Source organism: Camelus dromedarius, chromosome 17 (genome assembly GCF_036321535.1).
Source record: "Camelus dromedarius isolate mCamDro1 chromosome 17, mCamDro1.pat, whole genome shotgun sequence".
NCBI classification, from domain to species: domain Eukaryota; kingdom Metazoa; phylum Chordata; class Mammalia; order Artiodactyla; family Camelidae; genus Camelus; species Camelus dromedarius.
Window position 1 is genome coordinate 11,117,941 of NC_087452.1, and position 23,845 is coordinate 11,141,785.

At 40.5% G+C, this 23,845-nt stretch overlaps 1 protein-coding gene across 6 annotated transcripts in view; it reads right to left on the reverse strand.

Annotated features, from left to right (window-relative positions):
* LOC105093180 (contactin-4) overlaps positions 1 to 23,845 on the reverse strand; it is an 813,469-nt gene that overhangs the window by 20,599 nt on the left and 769,025 nt on the right. For 5 of the 6 annotated variants that reach the window (XM_031470759.2, XM_064496304.1, XM_064496303.1 and 2 more), the window contains 2 exons: positions 6,045 to 6,220; positions 2,887 to 3,007 (listed from right to left, as the gene is read on the reverse strand). In XM_031470759.2, the coding sequence (XP_031326619.2) occupies positions 2,887 to 3,007; positions 6,045 to 6,220 (297 nt within the window). The remainder of the gene's footprint in view (positions 1 to 2,886; positions 3,008 to 6,044; positions 6,221 to 23,845) is intronic. The other variant, XM_031470760.2, reaches the window with a different exon arrangement.

The following is a 23,845-nucleotide window of genomic DNA, read 5'->3' on the forward strand; positions in this document are numbered from 1 at the left end:
GAGCGGCCCTCCTCGGCAGAGAAGGTGAGGGTGAGGAAGACATCAGACAGGAAGAAGATTGTCCTAGGAGGGATTTGCTGAGGCCCAGGACAGCAACCAGATGTTCTGCCAAAATACCATCAGGCCACGGCACACCGGGCAGGGAAGAAAGGGACCTTTCACAGAGTGGTGAGAAGTTACCAGCAATTTCCAGAAGTAACATTTTGTTCTGGGACTCACTTCTGCACCCTCGATGTGATGCCCTAAATTTCTCTTTCCTTTTTTAAAAATCATTTTTTATAGACCCACAGGTGAGACTAAATTTATCTTCTCCCTCCTACTCCTGAATGAAAGGTCTGGAAATCTGTATGCTGGAACTGATTAATTTTCCATGGTGACATTTCAGCATGTCAGTCTAATGCCACCCAGATAGAGCTGAGGTAACCTTCGGCTTTCCAGACTCTTATTAACCAGGTAAAGTTCAGAAGACAATATAACCTTCTTTTTTTTTTTTCCTACCAGCTTTCTTATCCTAGCATTCTCATCCTTTTTTTTTTTTTTTATTTTTTTAAAGAGATGCTCATTCGATGGTCTTTAAAAATCAAAGTACCACAAGGAGGAAAGTTCTCCTCTCCAAACTTAATGAATTAAATTGATAGGAAGATCAGAGCCCGCTGTTGGCAACTGAGGAGGAAGAAGATAAAGGGTTGGCATGAATGTGGCCACTGGAGGTAAGACGGAACCTCCACAGCATTGTTTGCCGTTTCTGTTCCTGCTACCCGCCCCACCGCACGGAGCTATGACCTTACAGAACGTTTACCAGCTTGCTTTTGGGGAAGTTGGGGCTCTCTTTCAAAATGACAAAATGAGCAAATGTTTATCCTCTGAGCAAAATGTTAACGTGATCTGGGGCTCATAGAAGTGTTTGTCACGGGCAACCGCAGAAGGAACGATGGTGTTACACCAGCGTCCCTGCTTCCTTCTCCGGGAAGGTGGCTTTTCTACCTGCCATTCGAGGGCTGTAAATTACACAAAGTAGATAGAAGAGAATCAAGGAAGCTAGAGCCAAGACTCAAAGCTTCACGAGTTTCAAATACAAAAATCTCTTACAGGGCAGTGAAATGAGTATCTACCTCCCCTCTGAAATATGCAGAAAAGCTGCAAAGGCAGAAGCCAGAGGAGATAAAACGAGAAATTATGGTTTAAAATGGCATATTAATTTATTGGCCTTATTAACTGATTAGGCTAGATTTTCTTTTAGACTGCGTTTGCAAATTCCTCTTGGTATTTAATGTTGTATTTTCTGTGAAATGAAGTATACAATATCATTTAAGAACTTCAAGTATTACTGATTTAAATATTTATTAGTCTAATTTATTTCTGTTTAAACTGCTGATCTGAACATTATCCTAATTAAATAGAGGATACATTTTGAGCAACAGAATTCTTTTGTTCCCAAGGGGAGAGAAGACCAGCTCTGGTGTATTTTATAATGGAAATAAACACGTTCCTGTAAGTTACTCTATGGCTAACTCTATCCAGGTTGGAAGATTTTTCTCTTCTCTGTACCACTAGAGAAAGGTTTTTAAGGCATTTTAAAGGGGAACCAAAGTAGACATGATGGAAAGCTATTTTTCCTTAACCTCTCCTGACAGTTTTAGTTGCTGACTCCCACACAACTCCCCCACATCACATTATACCCAGAGGAGATAGCAACACTTTTGGGTATTTCCAATAATATCTTGTTCTCTGTGCACTCAGATTCACCCTGCCTCCAAATCTGATATCACCGGGATTTTTGTTTCCTTGCACACAGAGTTCTGCTGGCCAAAGATCCCTGAATGCACACAGTTAGGGTTCGTATAAAGGAGATGCTGGCCAAGAGATTACTTTGATGTTCTGATTTGGCTTGGCATTTCACTTTAGAAAACGTCTGAGCATGCACCAGTTTGATTCTGGTATATACACTGGTTCACAAAGATCTGAATTTTAATTGAAAACTATTTCTTAAAAGTCTACTTATCAAGATTTGCAAATATTAACTACTATATATAAAAATAGATAAAAAAATTTCTGTATAGCACAGGGAACTATATTCAATATCTTGTAATAACCTTTAATGAAAAAGAATATGAAAGTGAATGTATAGGCATGACTGAAACACGATGCTGTACACCAGAGGTTGATAGACTGTAACTGACTATACTGCAATTAGAAAAAACCAAAAACCAAAAAACAAACAAAGTCTACTTATTGTTCCTTTACACAATAGTTTGGCCAGGCTCAGCCAAGCCGCTTGCAGCTGCTAGGATGAAGTTAGGCCATATCGGTTGTACGCAACAGAACCTCACTCATATCAGTGTTTACATCAACCCTCTGCTTCTTTACTACATCTGAGGCAGTTAGAAGGTATTTTCCTGTAAAGTCGTATTTTAGGAACTGAACAGAACTATTAACTCTCGGGGTTAGTTAGTTAATAACTAACTGGCGGGGAACTGGTAATGATCTCATTTAAGTCCCTCTTACATCAGTGAGCTAAAACACTAATTTGATTTAGCCCAGATGAAACATTAAAAAGCAAAGTTTGATCCCTCTTTAAGCCATTTGCTTTTCTTCAACTAAAGTTACCCCAGAAGGTCATATCAACTCTGACACCATAGTTCAGGGCACTGGGGGCACACACAGGAGCTTTTTTCAGTACAGAGTAAGTGGATTTGCTCTGCACCTTCTGATCCCCTATAAGAACCAAATGCACATGAAACTCCTGTTGACTCTTACCCACTGCTTACAATGTTCAGCTTCTACTGACTTTCCCCCCATAATTCTAAACCACTGAGGTTTTTAGAACTCTGTGCAGGAGTAGATATCACAAAGGTGTTTTAAAAACAGACACCAAAACTCCCATACCTCTTACAATCAGGTCAGCAGCAGCAGACAGCTTGTCTACACTTGTCTGGACCATGCAGACGTATTTGCCAGCATGTTTCAACTGAATGTTTCGGATCATCAAATCACCAGCTGAATCCTGCTGATAAAGTGGGGGAAAGTGGCTACAATTACTTTTTAATGAGCTGTAAATATCATTATCACATGAAGGACACTGTGACTAATGGGTTTATTTTACACTGGCTGATGAAAACATCAGTGATGCAAGCCACGGCCTATTGAAAAATACGCGTGCCTGCCCGAGAGATCAGAAGAGGAGCATCTTCAGAACACATGTCGGACAAGACCTCAGGTGTCTGGCATCTCTGGAACATTTTGCCACCCATGTTGGAAGCACTTAAAACTTATGTAAAGTGGCCGCTGATCTAGTCCTGTGGGCTTCTTCAAACATGCCCTCAGTCGCCTGCAGCCTGTGCTGGCACTCCGATACTTTGGCACTCAGTATTTGGAAAGGGGACACAAGCAAGCCCACATTTGGAGGCATCTGTATGTTACTGCACAGTCCCGTCTGAGAGCCAGCATTTTGATTGCTCCCAGATTTGAATTAAAGAATCAGAAGGACCAGACTCTCTGAGGACATCTTGCATCACCTAGTGTGGAAAGGTGCTCATTTCTTTTCCAATGCCAAATGTATGTTTGATTAGCAGATGAACAGGACTAATTATATCCTGGTATGGATGTCTCTGGGCCCTAGAAATACTTCTACACTGTTTGCCAGCCCAGTACTTTTAAAAAAATAGGCGGAGATGCCTCTACAGGCTATCACGAAGGTGGTTTTAACTGAAGAACACCGCTACGCCTTGGAGTTTGGTTTCATAGCTCTGTTAATCAGAAGCTTGGAGAATAGCTGTTTGAGCAAGAGAACACCCTAGAGGTCAGATTCAGGAAGCAATGTTCATTTCTTAACGTTGACGATGACAAAATAACAGAGGTTATTTTGTCCCTGTTGCTATTCTGCCAAATGACAATAATATCTGATAACACTTGATGGTGTGTAATGCAGAGCAGGCACGTTATTACAGAACTTCCTAGTGCTTCAGTTGTACTAACTCACTAAGGACCCACGCGTCCTATGGGTTATCCTTACTCGACAGATAAGGAAACACAAGCACAAAGAGGTTCTCCAACTTGCCTAAAGTCGCTTAGCTAGTCAATGGCAGAGCCAGGACGTGAGCCCACAGGGTCAAGCTCCGCTCCTTACTTGTAAGTATAATATCACCTGGAAGGATCTGCTTCTCATTGTAAATTGATGTGTACTTGGTTTCCTTCCTTGGTTGTGGTACAACATATTACATATTCACCCAGGGCGATGGAAGATATGGAACTGCCCATAGTTGTAAACAGAATCAGAAGAAAGAGAAGAGAGAGCTGAAGTTTCGGGACTTAGTTGTCAGGGGCTGATCCCTGCTGTGCCACTTCCTGTAAGTCTCTTAACCTCTCTGGGCCCTAGTTTATTGACCTGTGAAAGAAGGATGCATTGCCTACTGTGCTAGCTTGTGAGAATCAAATGAGATTGGATGCGTACATGAAATCCTGAAAACTGTGAAGCACAGGATAAATCTAACCTGGTGTTATGGGTGACCATGATCCATTTTCTCTGTGAAACCACTACGTCCAAGATATTAAATCTAATTGAAGAAGAGCTGTGATTTTTTTTAATCAGAAATCTTTTTTATTTATAACACTGGGGTTCTCATCCAGATTCCACCGTCTACTAATCAACTCCTACAAATGCTCAGTAAGATAGGATAATGGTTACCACATTTCACACAGATTCTGTGAAGATTTAAGAGCTTATATTTGAAAATATGTGATAAATGATTAGGTACTTTGCAAACATAAGGTATCATCATCATTATTATTAACACTTCTTTATCTAAGACATTTCATGTGTTTGGACCTTGATTGTAGGCTTAAACAAAAAATATGCCTCGCAAGGGGCTGTGTGCAGGGAAGGGGGAACGTCATATTGGTTTTAAGGAAGTGCCGACACTATTGCAATAATTCGTTTTATCACCAAGGGCTTGAAGGTCAAAGGCACTAGCTGTAGCCTGGAGATTTGAGGGCACAGCAATCCATTAACAGAATTTTCTGATGGTGTGGTTTACAGCGTGCTCTCCTTATTTGCAAATTTTGACCAGACTTGTGTTTTTAAAGTAAAACTGAAACAAAATAAAAAATAAAGTCAGGACTGAGGTAAGAGTCCCACAGAAGGAGACCACAGTAACTTTCTCTTTCCCTGCAAAGTTGTCCAGACCAAACTGTTCACTGAGACCTACATTTACGTTCCCACCAAAGAGAACAAAACAGCATCGACTTATCTTCCCCGACTGTGGTCTGTTCTGTTCCCAGCTGAACACTTGGAGGTGATTAGAGGACAAGGAAATAGTAACATTTCTCCCAACCACCATAGGTTGGCTCTTCCAAGCATGGTTTCCACCATCCTGACCCAGGAAGTAGAAACTGCAAAATGAACCTGACTTTGGAACGGCTTCCTTCTCTCTCCTCGTGTCCAGTACAGACTCTGCAGATGGGAACGGTTGTGGGGGCTCCCACTGCACTGAGCTCTCACAGTGTGTGGTGCAGTCCTGACTTTTGCACTTACTTCTTAGCGATGGCTGACTGGTGTTAGCAGTACTATCACAGAAGAGACAAACACGTCCCATTCGAAAGGCCAATGAGAGGGATTCCAAGGACAGCAGTCCCCAGAAAGTAGTCAGTGCTTGATTCTACTGCGGGGTGTCCACCTGTGCCTCTGCCCTGGCTGATATGCAGCCAATCCAGCATAAAGTTCTGTAATTTAGTAGCTATGAGGCTAAGGCAAGACATGTAACTCCCACGAGCCTCAGTTTTCACCTTCATACACAGTGAGGAATAACTCATCTGTAGGCTAAGGACTATGAGCATTAATAAAAGGCCTGGCATATTGGTTGCTCAACCAGTGGGGCCGCATATATCATGCAAAAAGGAGCAGACGGTAACCAAGAGGTTTTTGAAATAAGGTATTTGAACAAAATCACCGAAGAATAACTTTATTCCAAGTTAGTCTAAACGAGTTGAGTCCTTTTGAGAAGTGCGGTCACAGTGCTTCCTGTAGACAGTCTGATATCAATACTTACCCCTCCGACTCTTTCGAAGTGGTCCCCATCTTTGTCAAAGTTGATCAGGTGCCCATTGAATGACCAAGTGAACACGATGTCTAGCGAGTGGTCGTGGGTTACCTGGCACGGCAGAACAATACTTTCCCCAACGGTGACGTCCATGCTGGCAGGGGGTACCATCACCCTTGTTGGATCTGGAGAGTGGAAACAGAACAAAACAACAACAGAGCGGGTGAACTTGTGTGGACAGAAAATGCAGACTCCACATGCAGGAGGAAAGACTAAGCAGTTGTGCTTTATTTTTTTCTTAGGCTGTGACTGGCAAACCTCAGTCATCTGGGAAGCTCAGATTCGGGCCGGGAGGTCATCTTTAATATGAAAAGATGAAAACGCTCATTATGTGAACCTGCACAGAGCAACAGAACTCGGCTGGGGTGCACTGAGGTTAGATCTCTTAAGACACCTCTGGAAGGAAGGGCTTCCTTCTGGCAGTCGGTTCGGAAATTGCCTCTTTAAAAAGGTTTTTAGATCTCCCCAGTTTCACTAGAAAGCAATCTTTCAGCTGAGTACAAACAAGAAATCCACGTTAATTGGCAGTTTGTTGGGCTTTCCTTTTTTCTATTATAAAAGTGATACATGTTGAGTATGGGGAATTTAGAAAATTCAGGAAAGTTAAAAGAAGGAACCAAAGAAACCAAAATAAAACAAAACAAAGTCCTATTTAGTCTCTGACTGTCCAGATAAAAAAAAATCCCTATTTTCATTTTAGGGTAATTTCCTCCTGTCTTTTGGATTCATAGTTTTTCAGTTGTTTGTAAACATGCTACACATATGATTTGCCTGCCTTTTCCCTCTGCTTAATGTAAAATAGGTTTATATCTTTATCCACATATTTTTATAATCTGCATAATATTCTATTAAGTTAACAGCATCAACCATTTTGAAACTAGTCAACATTTCGGTACATTTTATTATACTATAAGTGTAAACTATGCAGTAATGAACATCACCGACAAAACGATGGCTGCATATTACTCCTTTAAAGTGAGGACTACTAATTTGTTTTGAAATTCACTCTTTACACGGCAGTTCTAATTGGGAATGGAACGGGAGACTTGCTTGGCCAAGAGAGTTTATCAGCTCCAAAACTACATTCACTTATAGGTAGCCTCTTATTTTCACTGCAATATGATTTCATAAACGGTGTCAGAGAGTAAAATGGTGAAAAGCAATTTGACTTAAATAGAAAGGTCATGTAAGTGCCTGAAGAACGAAATTATGAATCCAGGCAGATTCCAGAAATTTCTGTGTACTAAACCAAATAAAACCAACCAGACAAACCACAATAAAGATGACAAATCAAAAGGAAACAGAAACAATAAAAAAAACCAATGGCGCATCCTCTCCCACATTCACAGGGTTGTGTTTCACAGGTTGTGCAGCATGTAAACATTTACTGCATGTAGCTCCTAGATTAACTCTCAGCTGGGAATCATGTCATAGTATCTCATAGGAGACTTCTGACTGGTCTTACTTTTCAACAATCCACACTAAAATTTCCTCTTTAAAGACAGCATTTAAAGCAGGTTTCTACCCTTTCATCCAAATACGGAAAGCAAATATCTCAGGTCCTTAGAAAAGGAAGGTTTGTGTCCATAAATAGATTATAACCTAGTGGTGGGACACATTTCTGCTGTTTTCTGAACCTTGAAAAAGATCATAAGTGGACGGGTATGCTTTTAGTCACTGTGAAGTGAGAATTGAAAAGCAGGTACTTCTAGCTAAGAGGTAATGGGAGAGAAAACTGTTTATTTCAAAACCTGAGGCTTTTGCAAGTCACATAATCAAAATCTGCTCTATTGACTGACTGACCCACAGGAAAAGATACACATTGAGCTTGTTTTTTTTTTTAAATGAGGGAAAGAGCTGAGAGCAAATCACCTTAAAATAATGCTAAGCAAAAAATCTGAGAATATTGACACAACATTGTAAAATGACTATTACTCAAGATAAAAATGTTAAAAAAATCTGAGAATAGCTTATCACTTTGACTTAACATGTCATTTATCATTTTTTAATTTAAATTTTTATCTATAAAATGAAGATTGGAACATATAATTCCTGGTCAAAATGATATAGGTCTATGTTTTTTATTTGGCAAGACATCACATTATTCTACTTTAAATAGTTGTCCACTGATTTTGCAATTTAGATATTCATTTTAAGGTACCTTCATTTATCTGTTGATTTATCCACTGAGCATGAGTTTTGTGTGATATGAATAACAGTGTCCTCGTACTAAGAGAGATATAAAAAACTGGGGGGAATAATAACATTGGTAAAAACTAACTGAGCCCCTTACATTCTGGACACCACGTTACCTGCTTGACACTGATTATTTCATTTATTCTTAACAAACAGGTAGTATTATCCTTGCTATTTAACAGATGAGGGAAAGTGGTGCCTGAGAGTAGTTAAGGTACCACCTATTGTGCGAAGCTGCCTCCCTTCAGGTAGCTGGAAAGATGATCTCCCTTCACAAGCCATCCAGAGAGCAAGTCTAAGGGTGTAACACAGCACTTCGCACTCCGGCTTCTGCGTGGTCAGCTGGGGATCTGCAAATGCAGGAGAAACTCAAAGAAGGCCATGGCGTGAAGACGGTTTCGGAGGACTTCACTGCAAGAGTATTGAGGTTACTGCCTTCGACAGGTAAGAGGGAGTGATGATTTTATGCCTACAAAGCTGGCTCTGGCTATAAGCTTACACATCAAACTGGTGAGTGCAGAGTCAAATGTCCAGACTCAAGTCCTTGAACATGTCTTGCTCCCTGTCTCCTGACAACTTCTGGGTGAGTAGCAAGGAGCTGGCACGTACCCCAAAGCCTAGAGCCATCTGCGATTCTGGCTCATGTCTTAATTGTCATTTGTTTCCAAAAGAAATGTCCATCCCTTTGTGCACATGGAAGGATCTGGGACAGATGTGATTATTGGTGAACTCAGTTGCCTGTTAACCAAGGACCAGAGAAGTTCCCTAAATCAAGGATTATGCTGCTACAGTTGCCGTGCTGACCGCTGCTAATTCATTCACTTAGCACCTGTCACCGATTCACATTTTGAGACCTGAAGCAGCAAGGATCAACGCAAAGGAAGCCGAGCGCTGTACACACACCAGAGAGGTCTCCTTGGGACCAGACTAGATTAAACTAAAGAGGTTCAAAAACTCATTAGCTCCTCGGTATTCTCAAATTGTAGGCTTGTTCTGTACTCCTGTCTTCTGTGTTGTGAATTCCGATGCTTTTTACTTGATTAATTTCCTTACATTTGAATACAAACACTGTACACAAATAAACAGATGGCTTTTCAAAACAAAACTGTCTCCCTTCCTTTGGTTTTAATTCATCAAGATCAGGAAGAACTTGTATTTACGACTTCTGTTCTGAAGAGTCACTCCAGCTATTGTTCTGTGCATAGAACTCTCAAAGGCAATTAGGACTCAAGATGTGAATTGATGTCTGGATTTGGATGTAATTAAATAGCAACAATAAACAGGACCAACAACACCCCTAAACTTTCCAGCTTATGGTTCATTCATCCTGTGGAGAATGATAAATTCAGAACTCCAGAGGATTGCTGCTTAAGAATATATGTGTATATATATATATATATGTATTTTCCAAGTGCTTAACCCTCCTAGAATGAAAAAAATCCCTTTATGCTTTACAGTTTTTCTATAATATAGAGAGGACAGAAAGTAAACCAAGTGTTTTTTTCCTAAAGATGATAGCAACCACGAGAGAGATTTAATTATTAACCACTCTGTTAATGATTAGGTCAACAGGTGCGTAAGTCGTAACTCTTATTATCCAAGTTCTACTACATCCTGACATGCGCTGTTCGTAGGAAAGCTTTCTGATTTAGGGCTTTTATTATCTGTAAAAACAAGCGCCTGAGGGTTTATAGGATAGGAATTCCATTTTGATGCTGCCTACCTTTTACTATACCGACCCCTCCATCTCGGTTTATAATTTCTTTACCTTTCCCACACAGGACCAAGACACTCACTTGGCGCCGATTAGAAAAGTATTTAATGTGTGTTTTAGTCATCTTCATTCAGGGGCGGTATACATCTCCTTTTGTTAGTGAATTTCGTGACTGCAGTGGTTTTGATCATGCCTTTTAGTCAGGTTGTGTCTTCTTTTCTAAATTTGAGAGGGAGATTTTTAAAAATGGGATTCTTTAAAAACAGAAGCAGCTAGTCAAAGAGCTGACAGTCAGCTCACCTCAAATGACACAGAAGGGGACTGGGTAGAGAACAATTCTTAACAGTCCTTAAATGACACCACAAAGATAGCTGGTTAATGATCACAATCAACCTAGAGGTAGAATCTTTATGGGTGAATTTAAGCACTTTCTAGTTGGTCCTATTTTTCTGATAAAAATAAAACCAGTGCTGGATGAACTATTTTTTCAAACATCAATTCTGCATAAGACACAGATCTAAAAGGAAGCCTCTAAACATGAGATGAGAATTGAAATTCCCAGTGATTTCAAGCTGGACCAATCCTTTAATTTACAATGGAATTTAATAGGGGTAAAGGCAAAAAGCTACACTTATGAAAATCAGCTACTTAGGTTCAGGCTCGGGGAAAACCGGGCTGGAAGTTCACATGGGAAAGACTTCAGCATTTCAGTCCCGACACGATCGTGCAGCTGCCAAAAGAAGCTAATGCAAGCTTAGGTGCATTAACGCCATATGGTATGCCACCTTACAGAGGTATACACCCCACCATATTTTGCAGTAGTAAGACCACAGCTTACTAGGAACATCCTTTGGATTCACTGGCAGATGAGCACACCGAGGTTTAGTGAAGGATCCAATAAATCTATAAGAGCTAAAATTAATGAAAATGTTTGACACTGAAAAATTAGAGGAGACATGAGACTGGTCTGCAAATATGGGAAGGGTTTATAGGCAGAAGATGAATTAAGCTTATTTTGTGTTGCTTCAACATAGAAAGTAAAGCGTACCTACAAGGACGCATACTTTAGCTCCATATAAAGGATTACTTTCTAATGATTTGACCTTATCAACAGGGACATGGGCTGCCTCAGGAAAACAAGCATCGCCATTTCTAGAAGTATGCAAGTGGAGGTGGTCTCCATCAGAGACAGCATGTCAGGCTGCACCGGAAGCCAGCAGGCTAGATGAAGCCTGCCATCTTTCTGAAGAGCAGATGAATGCAAGCCACCTTCCCAATGCTTTCCTGGCCACTCCACTCGGGTGATTCCTTCCTCGTGTAAAGCTTGTCAGCATTAACTGTTCTATTTCTTCGATGTTCAGCGTGAGCACTGCTGTGGAATACCATTTACATAGATTCAGTTTCTCCCCTGTAATCAGGTTCCTGGGGGTCAGGGATCACATCTTACACTTTTACAAATCCCTGGTGCCGAGCTCTGTCCCTGCTCACCAGAGATGACTAAAGATTAAGTTGCTGATGATCTATGAATGGCCGTGCTGGTTACTGACCCAAGCAAGGACCTGAACCTTGGCATGCTGTAGACTGGGAAGCTGTTGTGCTGTATTTCTTATTATCTATCCTGACTTAAGTTGACTACAGAACACAAACAAGCAACCGCCTAAGCGCTCACTCACTGTGCAGACTCTGACCCCCTTGTCTGCTCACTGCTGACTTCTGCCTCTAAGACCACATTTAGAATTTATTTTTGCTTGCTTCTAAAAAGGAATTCATTTTAAAAAGTAATTTATTATAAATTAGGGGTTGGGGATTAACAGACACACATAGGGAACTGTATTCAATTTCTTGTAATATATAATGGAAAGGAATCTGAAAAGAAAAAATATCTATGTTATGTGTATGTATAACTGAATCACTTTGCTGTACACCTGAAACTAACATTGTAAACTGACACTTCAATTAAAAAAAATTTAAAAAGTAAAGATAATTAGGGATCAAAATAAATAAATAAGTAAATAAAAAGGAATTTATTTAAAAAGTAACTTATTTGAAATAATTTCAATCTCACAGAAAAGTTGCCAGAAAAATGCAAAAAACTCTATCACCTTCACACAGAGCCGTCCATTGTTAATATTTTATTGCACTTGCTTATTTCATATTCTTTTCTCTCTTACACGTAACAGAGATGTGTAACAGATATATGTGGTATTATCGATAATTTATATTCATCTACTATCATTAGTCTCTTTCTGAACCTTTTGAGAGCCACTACAGGCATGTCTCATCACCCTTAAACAATCCAGTGTGTATTTCCTCCAGCAAGGACACTTTCCTAATAATCAGCACAAGACCCTCCAAATGAGGAAAGCAACTCTGCCACATCAACACTAGGCAACTCAGATCCCATTTAAAATTTGCTGACTTTCTTAGTAATGTCTTTTTATCCATTGATCCAGGACCTCATCCAGGAATAAATGTTGAATTTAATTGTCATGCGTCTTTAGATGCCTTCAAGTGAGAACATTTCTTTAGTCTTTCCTTATCTTTTAAAATCCTTGACAGTTTTAAAGAGGATAGAGCTTACATCCTGTAGGGTGACTCTCAGCCTGGGTTTATCTGCTGTTTCCCTTCTAAGGGCATCGAATCAGGAGTTGGGTGATGAGTTATCTGGGCAGGGATTCCAAAATTACAACAGTATCTTGATGCTCATTAAACCTCCACCCACCAGCCTTAGGTTCCACTGAAGACTCTTGCCTGAAGCAACCTCTCTGATGTGGCCAAATGGCCAGTCTCTGTTTCTGTCATTCCTTCTACATACACTAAATGACATTCTACTGTAAAGGAGAGCTTTCCTCTCTCATTCATTCATTCATTCATTCATTCATTCACTCTTGGCTTCCTATTTTATTCAATGAATTGCAGTACATTACCAGTGTCACTTATTTTAATGCTCAAATTGCCCCCATTTTGGCCAGGAGCAGTTCTTTTAAGCTGGCTCCTGTGCCCTGGTGACATTTTGTTGTCATTTGTTGAGTGTTTCCTTACTTTCGGCCCCAGGATTGGTGCTTTCTCTCAGGAGGGCTGGTACTTTTTAGTGGAGGATGGTTTTGAGAAACCAAGATGTGGACAGCTCTGCACTCAGCCATTCTAGGCCCTCTCAGCCAAAGAGGTGAGTGCGCGTGCACGTGCGCGCGCATACACACACACGTACAATACACATACATCTCCATCTACAACTGTTTCTATTTGCTTAATCAACTTACGTTTCTGTTTGCTATAATCAACCCCCCAGCTTTGTCCACTGTCTCCTCTGCCCACCACCTCTGCACCTACCCTCAACTACCCCACATCCTGAGATTCTGGCCCGTAGATTCATGCCTCCATATACCTCTCCAGCCTGCCTCACTCCCCTATATCCTCAGCCTATGTCGACTCCTCTTGTGCTGGGAAGCAAAAGGATGATAGGAAGAGAAAGAAAAGAAATGGAAGGAACAACAGGACTTAGACTGCCGTAGTGTTTAAAATATAAAAATTTTAAGTGACTACCCCACAGAAAAATAAAATTAAGAAGATGGCTAACTCTAATTCTAGAGCCTATGCAATTTAAAAATTAAAGTTTTATGAAGGGGCAGGGTATAGCTCAAGTAGTAGAATCTGTGTTTAGCGAGGTCCTAGGTTCAATCCCCAGTATCTCTTCTAAAAATAAACAAATAGATAAATAAATGAATTAATTAAATAAGTTACCTCCCCTCCCCCGAAAATAAGATTAAATTAAAAATGAAAAAAATAAACAAATTTTTTAAAATTAAAGTTTTATGCTACTTCTTAGAAGAATAAATACAGAATGCATTACTTTACTAAAATTGAAACACCCTGAGTTCTGCATTTCACACCAGGGTGAAAATTTGAATCAGTACATCCATAAAATATCTATTGTCAGGAACAAGGCATTACTCAAAATTAATTAACCTTTTAGATAATCATTTATTTTTAAATAGAGGAAAATTGATTAATATTCTAATTCTTCTCTGCTAGGTTGTTTGGAAAGCAGCTATCAAAACAAGCAACAACATAGGTTCCAGTTGGTTCTTTTTCCCCTGATTTACTTTTCAAAACTCCATTCTGCAGGGAGTCAGATAGGGACGTGGGGAAGGATGGGGTGGGTGAGGTCATCCCTGAGAAATCTACACCACTTAGCTAAAAGTCCTTTTCAGATGGTTCCATTATTGCTACTTGTGAGGGTGTGAATTCTTCTCTGCTGTATTTGCTGACTGTCTCTTAGGGGGCCAGAATTCCTCACTGTCTTTGTAATTTTGGTTTGGAAGTTCATCTTATAAGGAAATTTTTTTCTTCCTCATGAACATTCCTCCATGTTATATAGTTATAAAACCCTAAACAGGTTATGTGAAGGGTTTAGGATTCGCATCCCATATGGTAGCAAAATACAGGGCATTGCACCTTATATTGTACAGACCTGGCTCTTGTTTCCTTAGGTGGACTTGCTGCCCACCCTGGCCATCAATAATTTCCCTTTCAACTACTTGAATCTGAGAATTCTCTCCTCCCTTGTATCCACCCCAGCTTCCCGGTAGGAAGCCGAGATCCAGACCCTGGCTTGAGGCGTAGGCAGCTTTAACTGACAAAATATCCTGATGAAGTAAAATACATTCAAAGCATAATCATCTAGATGTATTTGGTATTTGTTTCCAACAGTCCATTTGGGTTATAATTATTACATTTTTGGAAATCTTTTAAACATTTGATTTTTTTTCAGACGTTTACTTTTCACTTAGATATGTTTCGTACTGAGCAGCTATGGCTATGAATTGAGAATTTTAAAAAATTAAAATAAATGGACACTATTTTTCTTTGTTTATCTTACCTCTCTATTTGTTAACACAATTAAAATATGATTTTGTTGTGTGAAAAAGTGAAGGGAACCAGTTGGAAAAAAAAAAGCAGTGCTTTTATCTTGGCTGAAGACAAAGAAATCTTCCCTTTGTAGGTGGTGGAAAAACACAGCAATAGCATAGACTTTCACACGTCAAGGTTTTTAATCGATTCATGCCAAGAAGCACTGCCACACGGTATTGTGACCTGGTTCTTTGAACAACCTGTGCAGCTTGACAAATGACATGGGAAGAAAAAACACAAAACAAATTCTGACCCCAGACTGAGCAGAAACGGGAGGCTTCTGTAAGGTAATTTACAAATCACCCCCTGAGCAGAATGCTTACCTATCTATTTTCAAGGACCAGGAAAAAACACAAAGCAGAACTGTTTAATAAGCTTGACTGTCACCCATGGAAACTGCGATGCATACGCCAGTTGAGGGTGACCAAGTGTAAGTACGTCGGAGACAAGCAGCCAAATGATAATCAAAGTTACTACATTTGCCTGGTCAAAGTGTGTAGCATAAAGCCCCTGTTTCATTATGAAGCCTGTTCTCATGACTTCCCAAGGCTCTTGGCTGCCTTTTAGGCCTCCAAGACGGTTACAAGCATTCATGATGAATTTCTGTTTTGCCTTGTTTGGTATTAAATAGTCAAGTCAAAATTTGTCTTAAAATCATTCCTGGTCAACTTGTTTGCTCTTTTTTTTTTTTTTTTTTTTTTTTTTAACCTGCCACTAGGGCAAACCACCCTTCTGGTTTTGGATTTGTGACATGTTTTAGTTGCTGGGATGTCTTTCCAAATGGACAAAAATTTTCTGCAAGTGCATGAGCTTCCACTATGAATAAAAATACTTCTCAAGCTAATTAGGAGCCATAACAGAGGGAGAGCTGGGTGCGTGACATTTATCCTCTCACGTTTTCTTTCTTTCAGATTTAAAACAAATGATCCTCACAGACTATTGGAAAAGACTATTCTCACTGACAAATTAAATGAAGCGTATCTTCAAGTCAAGATATAATGAAAATTACACTATGCCACTTTTCAGACCGTGATTGAAGATAAAAAAGAATGATAAATGGGACCCACAGATCTCTTTGAACCATGGAGAAACATTTGTATCATATAATAATTAGAATTTTTCTTTTGGAGATGAGGAATTACAGGCCTGTTTTTGTTGTTGTTGTTTTGTTTTGTTTTTTAGTTTTTTTTTTTTTTTTTTACATCAACTACATATGAGTAACTCGCCCTGATGAGTCACTGGGCAAAAAAATTCCAAAGAAATCCCTTGAATGCCAGGGAAATAAAATAAATCCCATCCTATGGCATGCATAGGAATAGTGAAATGAGGTCTTTTGCTGATTAAAGGAATATATTACTGCACCTGATGGGCGTCTGGCTGTATCTACTGACACGAGGTGAGAGAATATTTACCTAAACTACAATAGAAACGGAATGTACACCTTGAGGCAAGGGCAAGGAAGTCCACTGACAGTGCCTTCCAGTGTCACTCATCACATGCAAATCACCAACTTCCTGCAGTTTGTTACGTGGGGAAGGACCAGGGTCTGGTCAGTAGGTGGTGCTGAAGCCACAGCAGAAGGAGAAAGTGTCCCTTTTCTGTTCATCCTGCTGCTCTCAGCAATTTTCCAATTCCTCTGTTTAAGGACCCTGCATCTTGGAAAAGAGGCAATAATGCTCAAAGTCTGAAGCGCTATTTCTTTGTTTGCTTACAGATTTGAGAAAAGGTCACCGAGGAGCATATGACATTTAAAAAAGAGGGTTTTCCTATCTTTGTGGGAATAATTAGGTCCCTCCCATTATTTGGTGCAGGAAGGGTTGAGGTAGAAACAAAATCAAAATTTGGCAAAACAGAATCAAACAAGCCCCCGACCCAAACCTCTGGGCCACTCTCGACTAGCTTGTTTGGAGGCTTGTCTGTAATTCTAAGTGCACTTCTGCCTGCAATCCCTCAGGATGGACGATGGTTAATAGCTCCCAGGCCCCTGCAGGTGCCGAGATGCTCCTTTTGTGTGCCTGGCAGGTAAGGCACCCTGAGTTTAGCTAACTGAGTCCTCTTCTGTTGCTCCTGAGTGTGATCTGTATGTACATTCGATGAAATTTAAAGGCAGGAGAATGAACATGAGGAGGGTCTTCAATGAAGACGCTGTTCCTGCTCTTCACTCGGAGGAGAAAGAGGGAAATAGCTGGGAAACACACTCGTGTCGGGAAGAACTACCTTATGGGGTAGATTTGAGGGTCGCTGCACATTGGGTCCAATCTTCCACACCAGAGACAGGGACACTTTCCTTTCTATTGAGAGTTGCTGACCCAGAGAGAAAAAAAAAATCAATAGAGGGTCAGAGAAGTAGAAAGCAACTTAATTTAGTTAATTTTCAGAGAGATGTTTACAACTTTTCCTGACTTTTAAATTAGGTACAGGGACACAAAAATCTAAAGGTACATCAAATAATTTAAAACACACCTAATGTCTGTAATGGACAGTGGAAGTGAGGGAGAGTGGGACAGCAGAGAGATGGAGAAAAGAAGAAAATACAGAGAAACAGAGCGAGGGGGACAGAAGCAGAGAACGGCAGAATCCCCTGCTTCATAAACCCCAGAGAAATTAGATGCTGAATAAAGGACACCCTACCAAGAGGAAGGCACACAGCCGCCAAAGAATTTCTGGAAAGTGAAAAAGCAGTCTTTTGCAGAGTTACAAATGTTCCATCCATAGTTTTCAGGACATCAAAATAGAAAACTTTTATTGGGCAAGCTGCATCTTTATAAATATAACCATTTACATACAGATAAGTTGCCTAGGGGAGCAAAATTCGCTACCCCGAAATGTGTCTCTTTGGCATGAAGATTAATTTAGTCTGATTTGTTTTAAGAAACAGAAGACTCAGGAAGTCTTTCTTTGTACCATCCCCCTTGCTGCCTGTAGAATCTGGACAGAGTGCCCATTTCTGGAGCTATCCCAGAGATTTCTGCATAGAATATGGGCCAGGTGCCCTGGGGGAGACTCCGAGGGGCCTGCAGCTCAGAGTCCTCTGTGTCCCATTGTCGCTGCCCCACCCAGCAAACATCTGTGTACCTGATTTTTGCTTTTCCATCTCCATTCAATTGTCTTCTTCTCCTTTGAAGTCCCAAACCCCTACCCCTGTCCCCCTCTTTTGTCTTTAGCTGAAGACAGTATTTAACGTGGGGGTTTCCTCCATTTGGGAGAGTTAAGTTTTTCTGGGTCTCTCCATGTATACATGTTGTTAAACTTCTGTTTGATTTTTCTCCTGTTAATTCGTCTTATGCCAATTTAATTCTCAAAAAAACCTAGAAGGGTAAAGGAAAATTTCTTCCTCCCTGACAGCTGCACCTTGCTACTTCCACCTGAGGATGATCGATTATCCACTTTGACCCAAAGTCCTACATATCCCACATCTTCACTGACTGTCCTCTCCCCTGATGGCTGGGCTTTGCCATGATGATTATGTGAGGAATTGCAGTGTTAATATTGTCTAAAAATACTGAGTCATGGTCAACATTAAAAATTGGTCAGATACTTTAGAAAGGGATTTATTTATTAAGGGCAAACGAGAAACTGCTTTTTGGTTGGTCTTGGAAAAAAAAATTAACTACTTCCTCATTCCAAAAACATGTTAATTACTTGAATTAAAATAAACATACAAAAACCCGTGTGTGTGTGTGTGTGTGTGTGTGTGTGTGTGTGTGTGTGTGTGTGTGTGTGTGTGTGTGTTCCTGCACACATATTCAAGTGTCCATTCCTCAAATCTTTTTAAACTTCATAGGAAATGAACTCATTTCCTAGATTAACCATTAGAATGGAACAGCTCCTTCATGGTAAGAAAGATAGTGAGGCAAGATCCCCACCTAGTTTACAACAAATAACGTGCACGTCACTTGTATGACTCCTGTCAAGTCCCTAGGGTATCTTTCTGGGCTGCAGTACATAAGAGAGAACGGAATTTTGCAGACTGCTGCAGCATCAAACAGACCAAGACTTGCAGAGGGACAAGTAAGAAAAATCAATTCATTCATTCATCCAAGCAAGCAAGATAGAGAAAGCTCATGGCCCTACATTTGTAGGTCATTCTACAATTTACAAACAGTTTCTCACCCATTTCCACAACTGTTCTGAACCTTAACTGAGACTCCGCTGGGAGTTATTTCTGTACTGGGTAGAGAAGCAGACGAGCTCAGAGAGACTGTCTTGCATTCGGACACTGTACCAGGACCTGCTATTTTGCTCAACTCCCGGAAACACCACTCCCATAGCAAAGAATGTTCACTTGTGCAACATGGCAGCCATGAGAACCCTTTGTCATTTCTTCCCAGAATGGAAGCTCCCCAGCAATGCTGGAGGACCAGAAGCAAGCTGGATGCTCAGGTCACTGGAAATATGCCCAGTCCCAGAGCGCATCACAGAAATGGCAGCTGGGGGCTGTTTCTTATTGAGTAAAATAACTTCTTTTAGTGATGCTTTGATGTAGACATAGGTTTTGCTAAGAATGCCAGCATAATGAAATGTATAAAACACTCTATTTAGTGTCTTAAAAACCTAGTTTCCAGGTTTGGCCACACAGCACCAATTAGGTGTGTAACCACCAAGAAGTCATTTGACATCTCTGAGCTGTAGTTCTCTCCTCTATTATTTGAAAGTGATGGCATTTGGCATCCCATGATGACTATGAAATTCAAAATGGGTTAATGGATTTCAACATGCTTCATAAACTATAAAACGCTACCCAAGTGTGGGATACCATCACTACCGTTACTGCTGATGTTGAAGATTTGCTTGGGAAAAAAAAGAAGAGACCTATTTTGAGGATAAGAAGGGGATGACAGTCTAAGGGAAAGTGCTCACGGTTGTAAGTCATAGTTCCAAGACAGCTGTTGGCTGCTTAATAAAAGCCAGTGAAGATGACAAAGTAATTTCTGGTTCAAGCATGAATGCTCAAGTACAGGAGTTTATGTTCGATTGCCGGATGCTTCGAGCGAGCAGCTAAATCCAAAGACGCCAAAGACACTTCACGCACCAACAATATCCTGGCCTCTCAAGTCCAAGCACTGCATAAACGCACGTTCCAAAAGGAAAGGATGGCACTGGAAAATTACCCGGGAGGAGGAAAAACTGTGAAACTGATGAGGAAGGTGGCAAATTCAAAAAGAATCGTCCAATTACCAGTTAGAAAAGGAGGTAAAACGTGAATGGAGAAAATGCCACATCTACAGTGTTGGGTGATCAAAAAGATAACATCGCTGTTTCCTAAAGATGAAGATGACTGCGAAGAGGATGCATTCATTTATGATTTTTAGAAATCTGTCAGTGAAAGATTTCACATGGGTGATTTAAAAGAAACTGTTAAAATGTTTACCTGTATGACTTTACCCAGAAGTGAAGGCTGTGTGTAGTACAGCCATCAAGGTGGTAAGCAATGTGTTTATTAAACATTTTCTGTTTTGTTTTGTGGTTGTCTGGTAGATAACTCACATGAGGAGAAAACAGAGAACAAGCTGTTCACGAGGATGCCTAGTTCTTGGAGTTGCCGTTTCAGGTTCTTGGTGGAACGACGATGATACTGTGTTGCCCGCCTCGCCATCACTGACCCTTGTCATTATCATCACCATCGCTGTTTACTATGTTACAGGATATATTTACATAATTACAAACAGTCCATTAACCACGTGCCAGGATCTGTGCTAAATACCTGCATTTTGACCTCACTAAAATTTAAGCATTATGAGGGCAAGGAGCACATCTTTCTGGCTCAGCACAGGTCCCTGACAGATAGCCTAGTTAATGACAAGATAGGTGTGATAAATATCTGTAGAGTGAATGGATCACCACCAGTTAGACTTCACCACTCTACGAGAGGTATATCGTTCTCACCATGTAATATGCTATGGACCCTGAGCCTTCCTTAAAGAGGCTAAATATATTTCCCAAGGCCTCAGACCTAGTTAGAAGGAGAAAATAGGTATTCAGTCCCAGGTGCAGTTGACTGGAAAGCCCTCTATGCTACTGTTTTCCATTCCAATATGACGGCGGCTGACTGCTCACTTTAATTCATTGTGAAAGAGGTGTCTGGGTGGCTGCCAATGCTTAGGCGTAAATGAGCTTTGTCTAATTCTCTTTTTATTCTGATAGAATGTGACATGATGTGTTGGAACCAGGGATACTTGCAGGAGTCAACTCATGGGAAGGAGGAAGGGAAAACAGGACTCCAGTGGAGCCCAGGGGGTGAGGAGAGAAAAGGATTCAAGAGAAGAATGGCAAGAATCAGCTCCAGAAAAGCCCAAAAGGAATCATTACACTTTACTGTCTCATGCTCCGAAAGGTAGCAGTGTCTAGGTTATTTCTGGAAACCAGCCCCATCAATGAAGGCTCAGTTCAAGAGGAGGCAAAAACACATGGATGTAAAACATTTCCAAGTTAAAAATAAATCATTTCAAAGCATTATATATTGGAAAATTGGACCCCTGAATGATGGGATTAAGCATGTGGACAACGGAGACAGACTTCTGAGTTTTAATTCAATTTCAGTCACTCACTGACTGTGTGGACCCTAGGGCAATTATTTCATTTCTCATAGCCTCGGTTTTTCCCAGATTTAATGGGAATGACACCATAGTCCTCATACTTCTAGGATTAAATGAGCAATTTAAGACAAAGGTTTAGAAGTCAAACTTACCATGTAATAAATGTTAGCTATTCCTAAGAAACCCGCAGAAACAAAGATGCCTCCATAGTTCTTTTTGAGTAAATGCCCAGATCTTTACAATGGCCCACAACGCCTTACCAGACCTCAATCAACACTTTTGTGAAAGACAGAAATGTGAAGGTATAACCTCTTTAAGGTACGAAGGTTGATAGCTGTACCATGTATACCCAAACTACAAACCACTGTCTAATCTAGACTCGTGACAAGACAAGAGGGTGCAGATTCTAAACAGAAAGCTGCTCTTACAGACTAGAAGTAGTTAAGAAACTGATCTGTGGAGTCAGAAATATCTGGATGCAAATTTTAGCTCTACCACTTACTGGTTGACTGAGTATGGCTAGGTCACTTGACTTGTTAAGTCAGTTAATTTTTTCCTAACTTTAATTGTCCTATGGCCACATGTAACATGACTGACACATATTCAGTGTTTGATACAAGTTATCATCATCATCACCACCATCATCACCATCTTCATCACTGAATCTATCTGTTGTGCCTGGATTGTAACTGCAGGAACTTTTAAAGAAAAACAGTTTCTCCTAAAATGTGCAAAGTTCGGGGAGGGAGAGAGAAAAATTTAGTGAAAGGAAAACGTTCGTATAAATCTCCGAAGCAATATTGTGGGTTTCTAAGTCATGACAAAATCTGCCTCAACTTTACATGGAAGCAAAAGAGGAAACAAAACTGACAGCTTCTAAAAATGGTAACAGATGCTCAAAACAATTTCACGGCGAGTGAAAGTATCATAAGGAAATTATCATTGTACACAGACGTTTCTTCGCCAGGACAATGTACAGACACCCAGATAAACAGCACAGGTGCCGTCTTGTTCACTTGCCAGGGCAACACACCAGGTTTGAAGACGGTCCCCAGAATGACATCAAGTCAAGATCATCTTGCTTGTTGCATCCACATTCCAGGACCTCCATTAACTCTCCGGACATCATCAGACACTGTGAAAAATGCTGAAGACAGGACAATATGACCCTGAGCTGAGAAGATTAATAACCGGTGAATAACTAAACTCGCTCACTGATAGTTTGCTATGCTGATTTCTACAGCTATCTTAATGGATTATTTGAGTAATTTATGGGGCATGGCCAAAAATATACTGTACTGAGGGACACGAAAGGTCTGAACAAAGCTTAGGTGAGCGGCATCTTTGGCTTTTAAATACGGAATCTTTTTAAACGTTTGTTGTCCCCTCTTGTCTTCTATTTGATAATTCTCCAGAGGCCAGAAACCACACAAAGACTAAGAGTGGCTTTTGAAAGCAGCAGCAGAGATTCCCACAGACGCTGTTAAGACTGCTTCTCTCGCAGGGTCACCCTGAGGCACATGCCTGACTCTGTACAACGGATCCACGTGGGAGCCGGGGTGCCAAACTTCTGAGGGCAATCCACTCTCTAATCAGAGTCAGTAGAACTGACTAACAATTAAGAGATCTGGATTCTAATCCAGAAAGGTACTTACATGATGCTAAACACAGATTGAGCAACCTCATCATGTGAGAGGTTGAGGGGCACACACACTCAATCCCCATTTCTTTCACAAGCTCAGTCTGAATGATCATGATTATGTAGATAACCTAGTAATGGTGGCAAGTGGGACCTGAATAAATCAGATAAATTACATAGGTTTAACTTCATAAGACTTTCCCTTTCCACGCTATTTGACAATATAGAGCAGGCCAAAAGTAATTTACATGCTGGGATGGTTTTATAAGAAGAGAGTAATAATTTTAAAAAAAAGCAACAAAAAATAATCAGTATGATTATGTGTCAGATACTGTGCTAGCTTCTTTCCATAAATTATCTCATTTCCTCCTCATAATAACTCTATTAGGATTCCAGGACCTCTCTAAAGTCTCTTCCATTAGTAGCTCAGGGATTTTTTTTAAAAAGGCATAAACTATAAGGATGGAGAGAATGGTTGGGATGATTCATGATTAAGAATGGTCTTAATCATTAAACTTGGGGGTGCTGGGAAGCAACTGGATGTTAGCAGACAAGAAGCCTGAATCCTAAGCTGGCAGCGGGGAAATAAACACCAGGAGCAGCTTGACTTTTAGTCTTTAGTTTATGCCCCCAAGATTCAAGAAGTGGTGGCATCACTTGCTGCCGGAAGTGCAGGGAATGGAGCCCCGGATGAATTTTGTTTAGAATCAATTAAGTCCCCAGATATCTTCCCTTATTCCAGGCACCCAGGTGA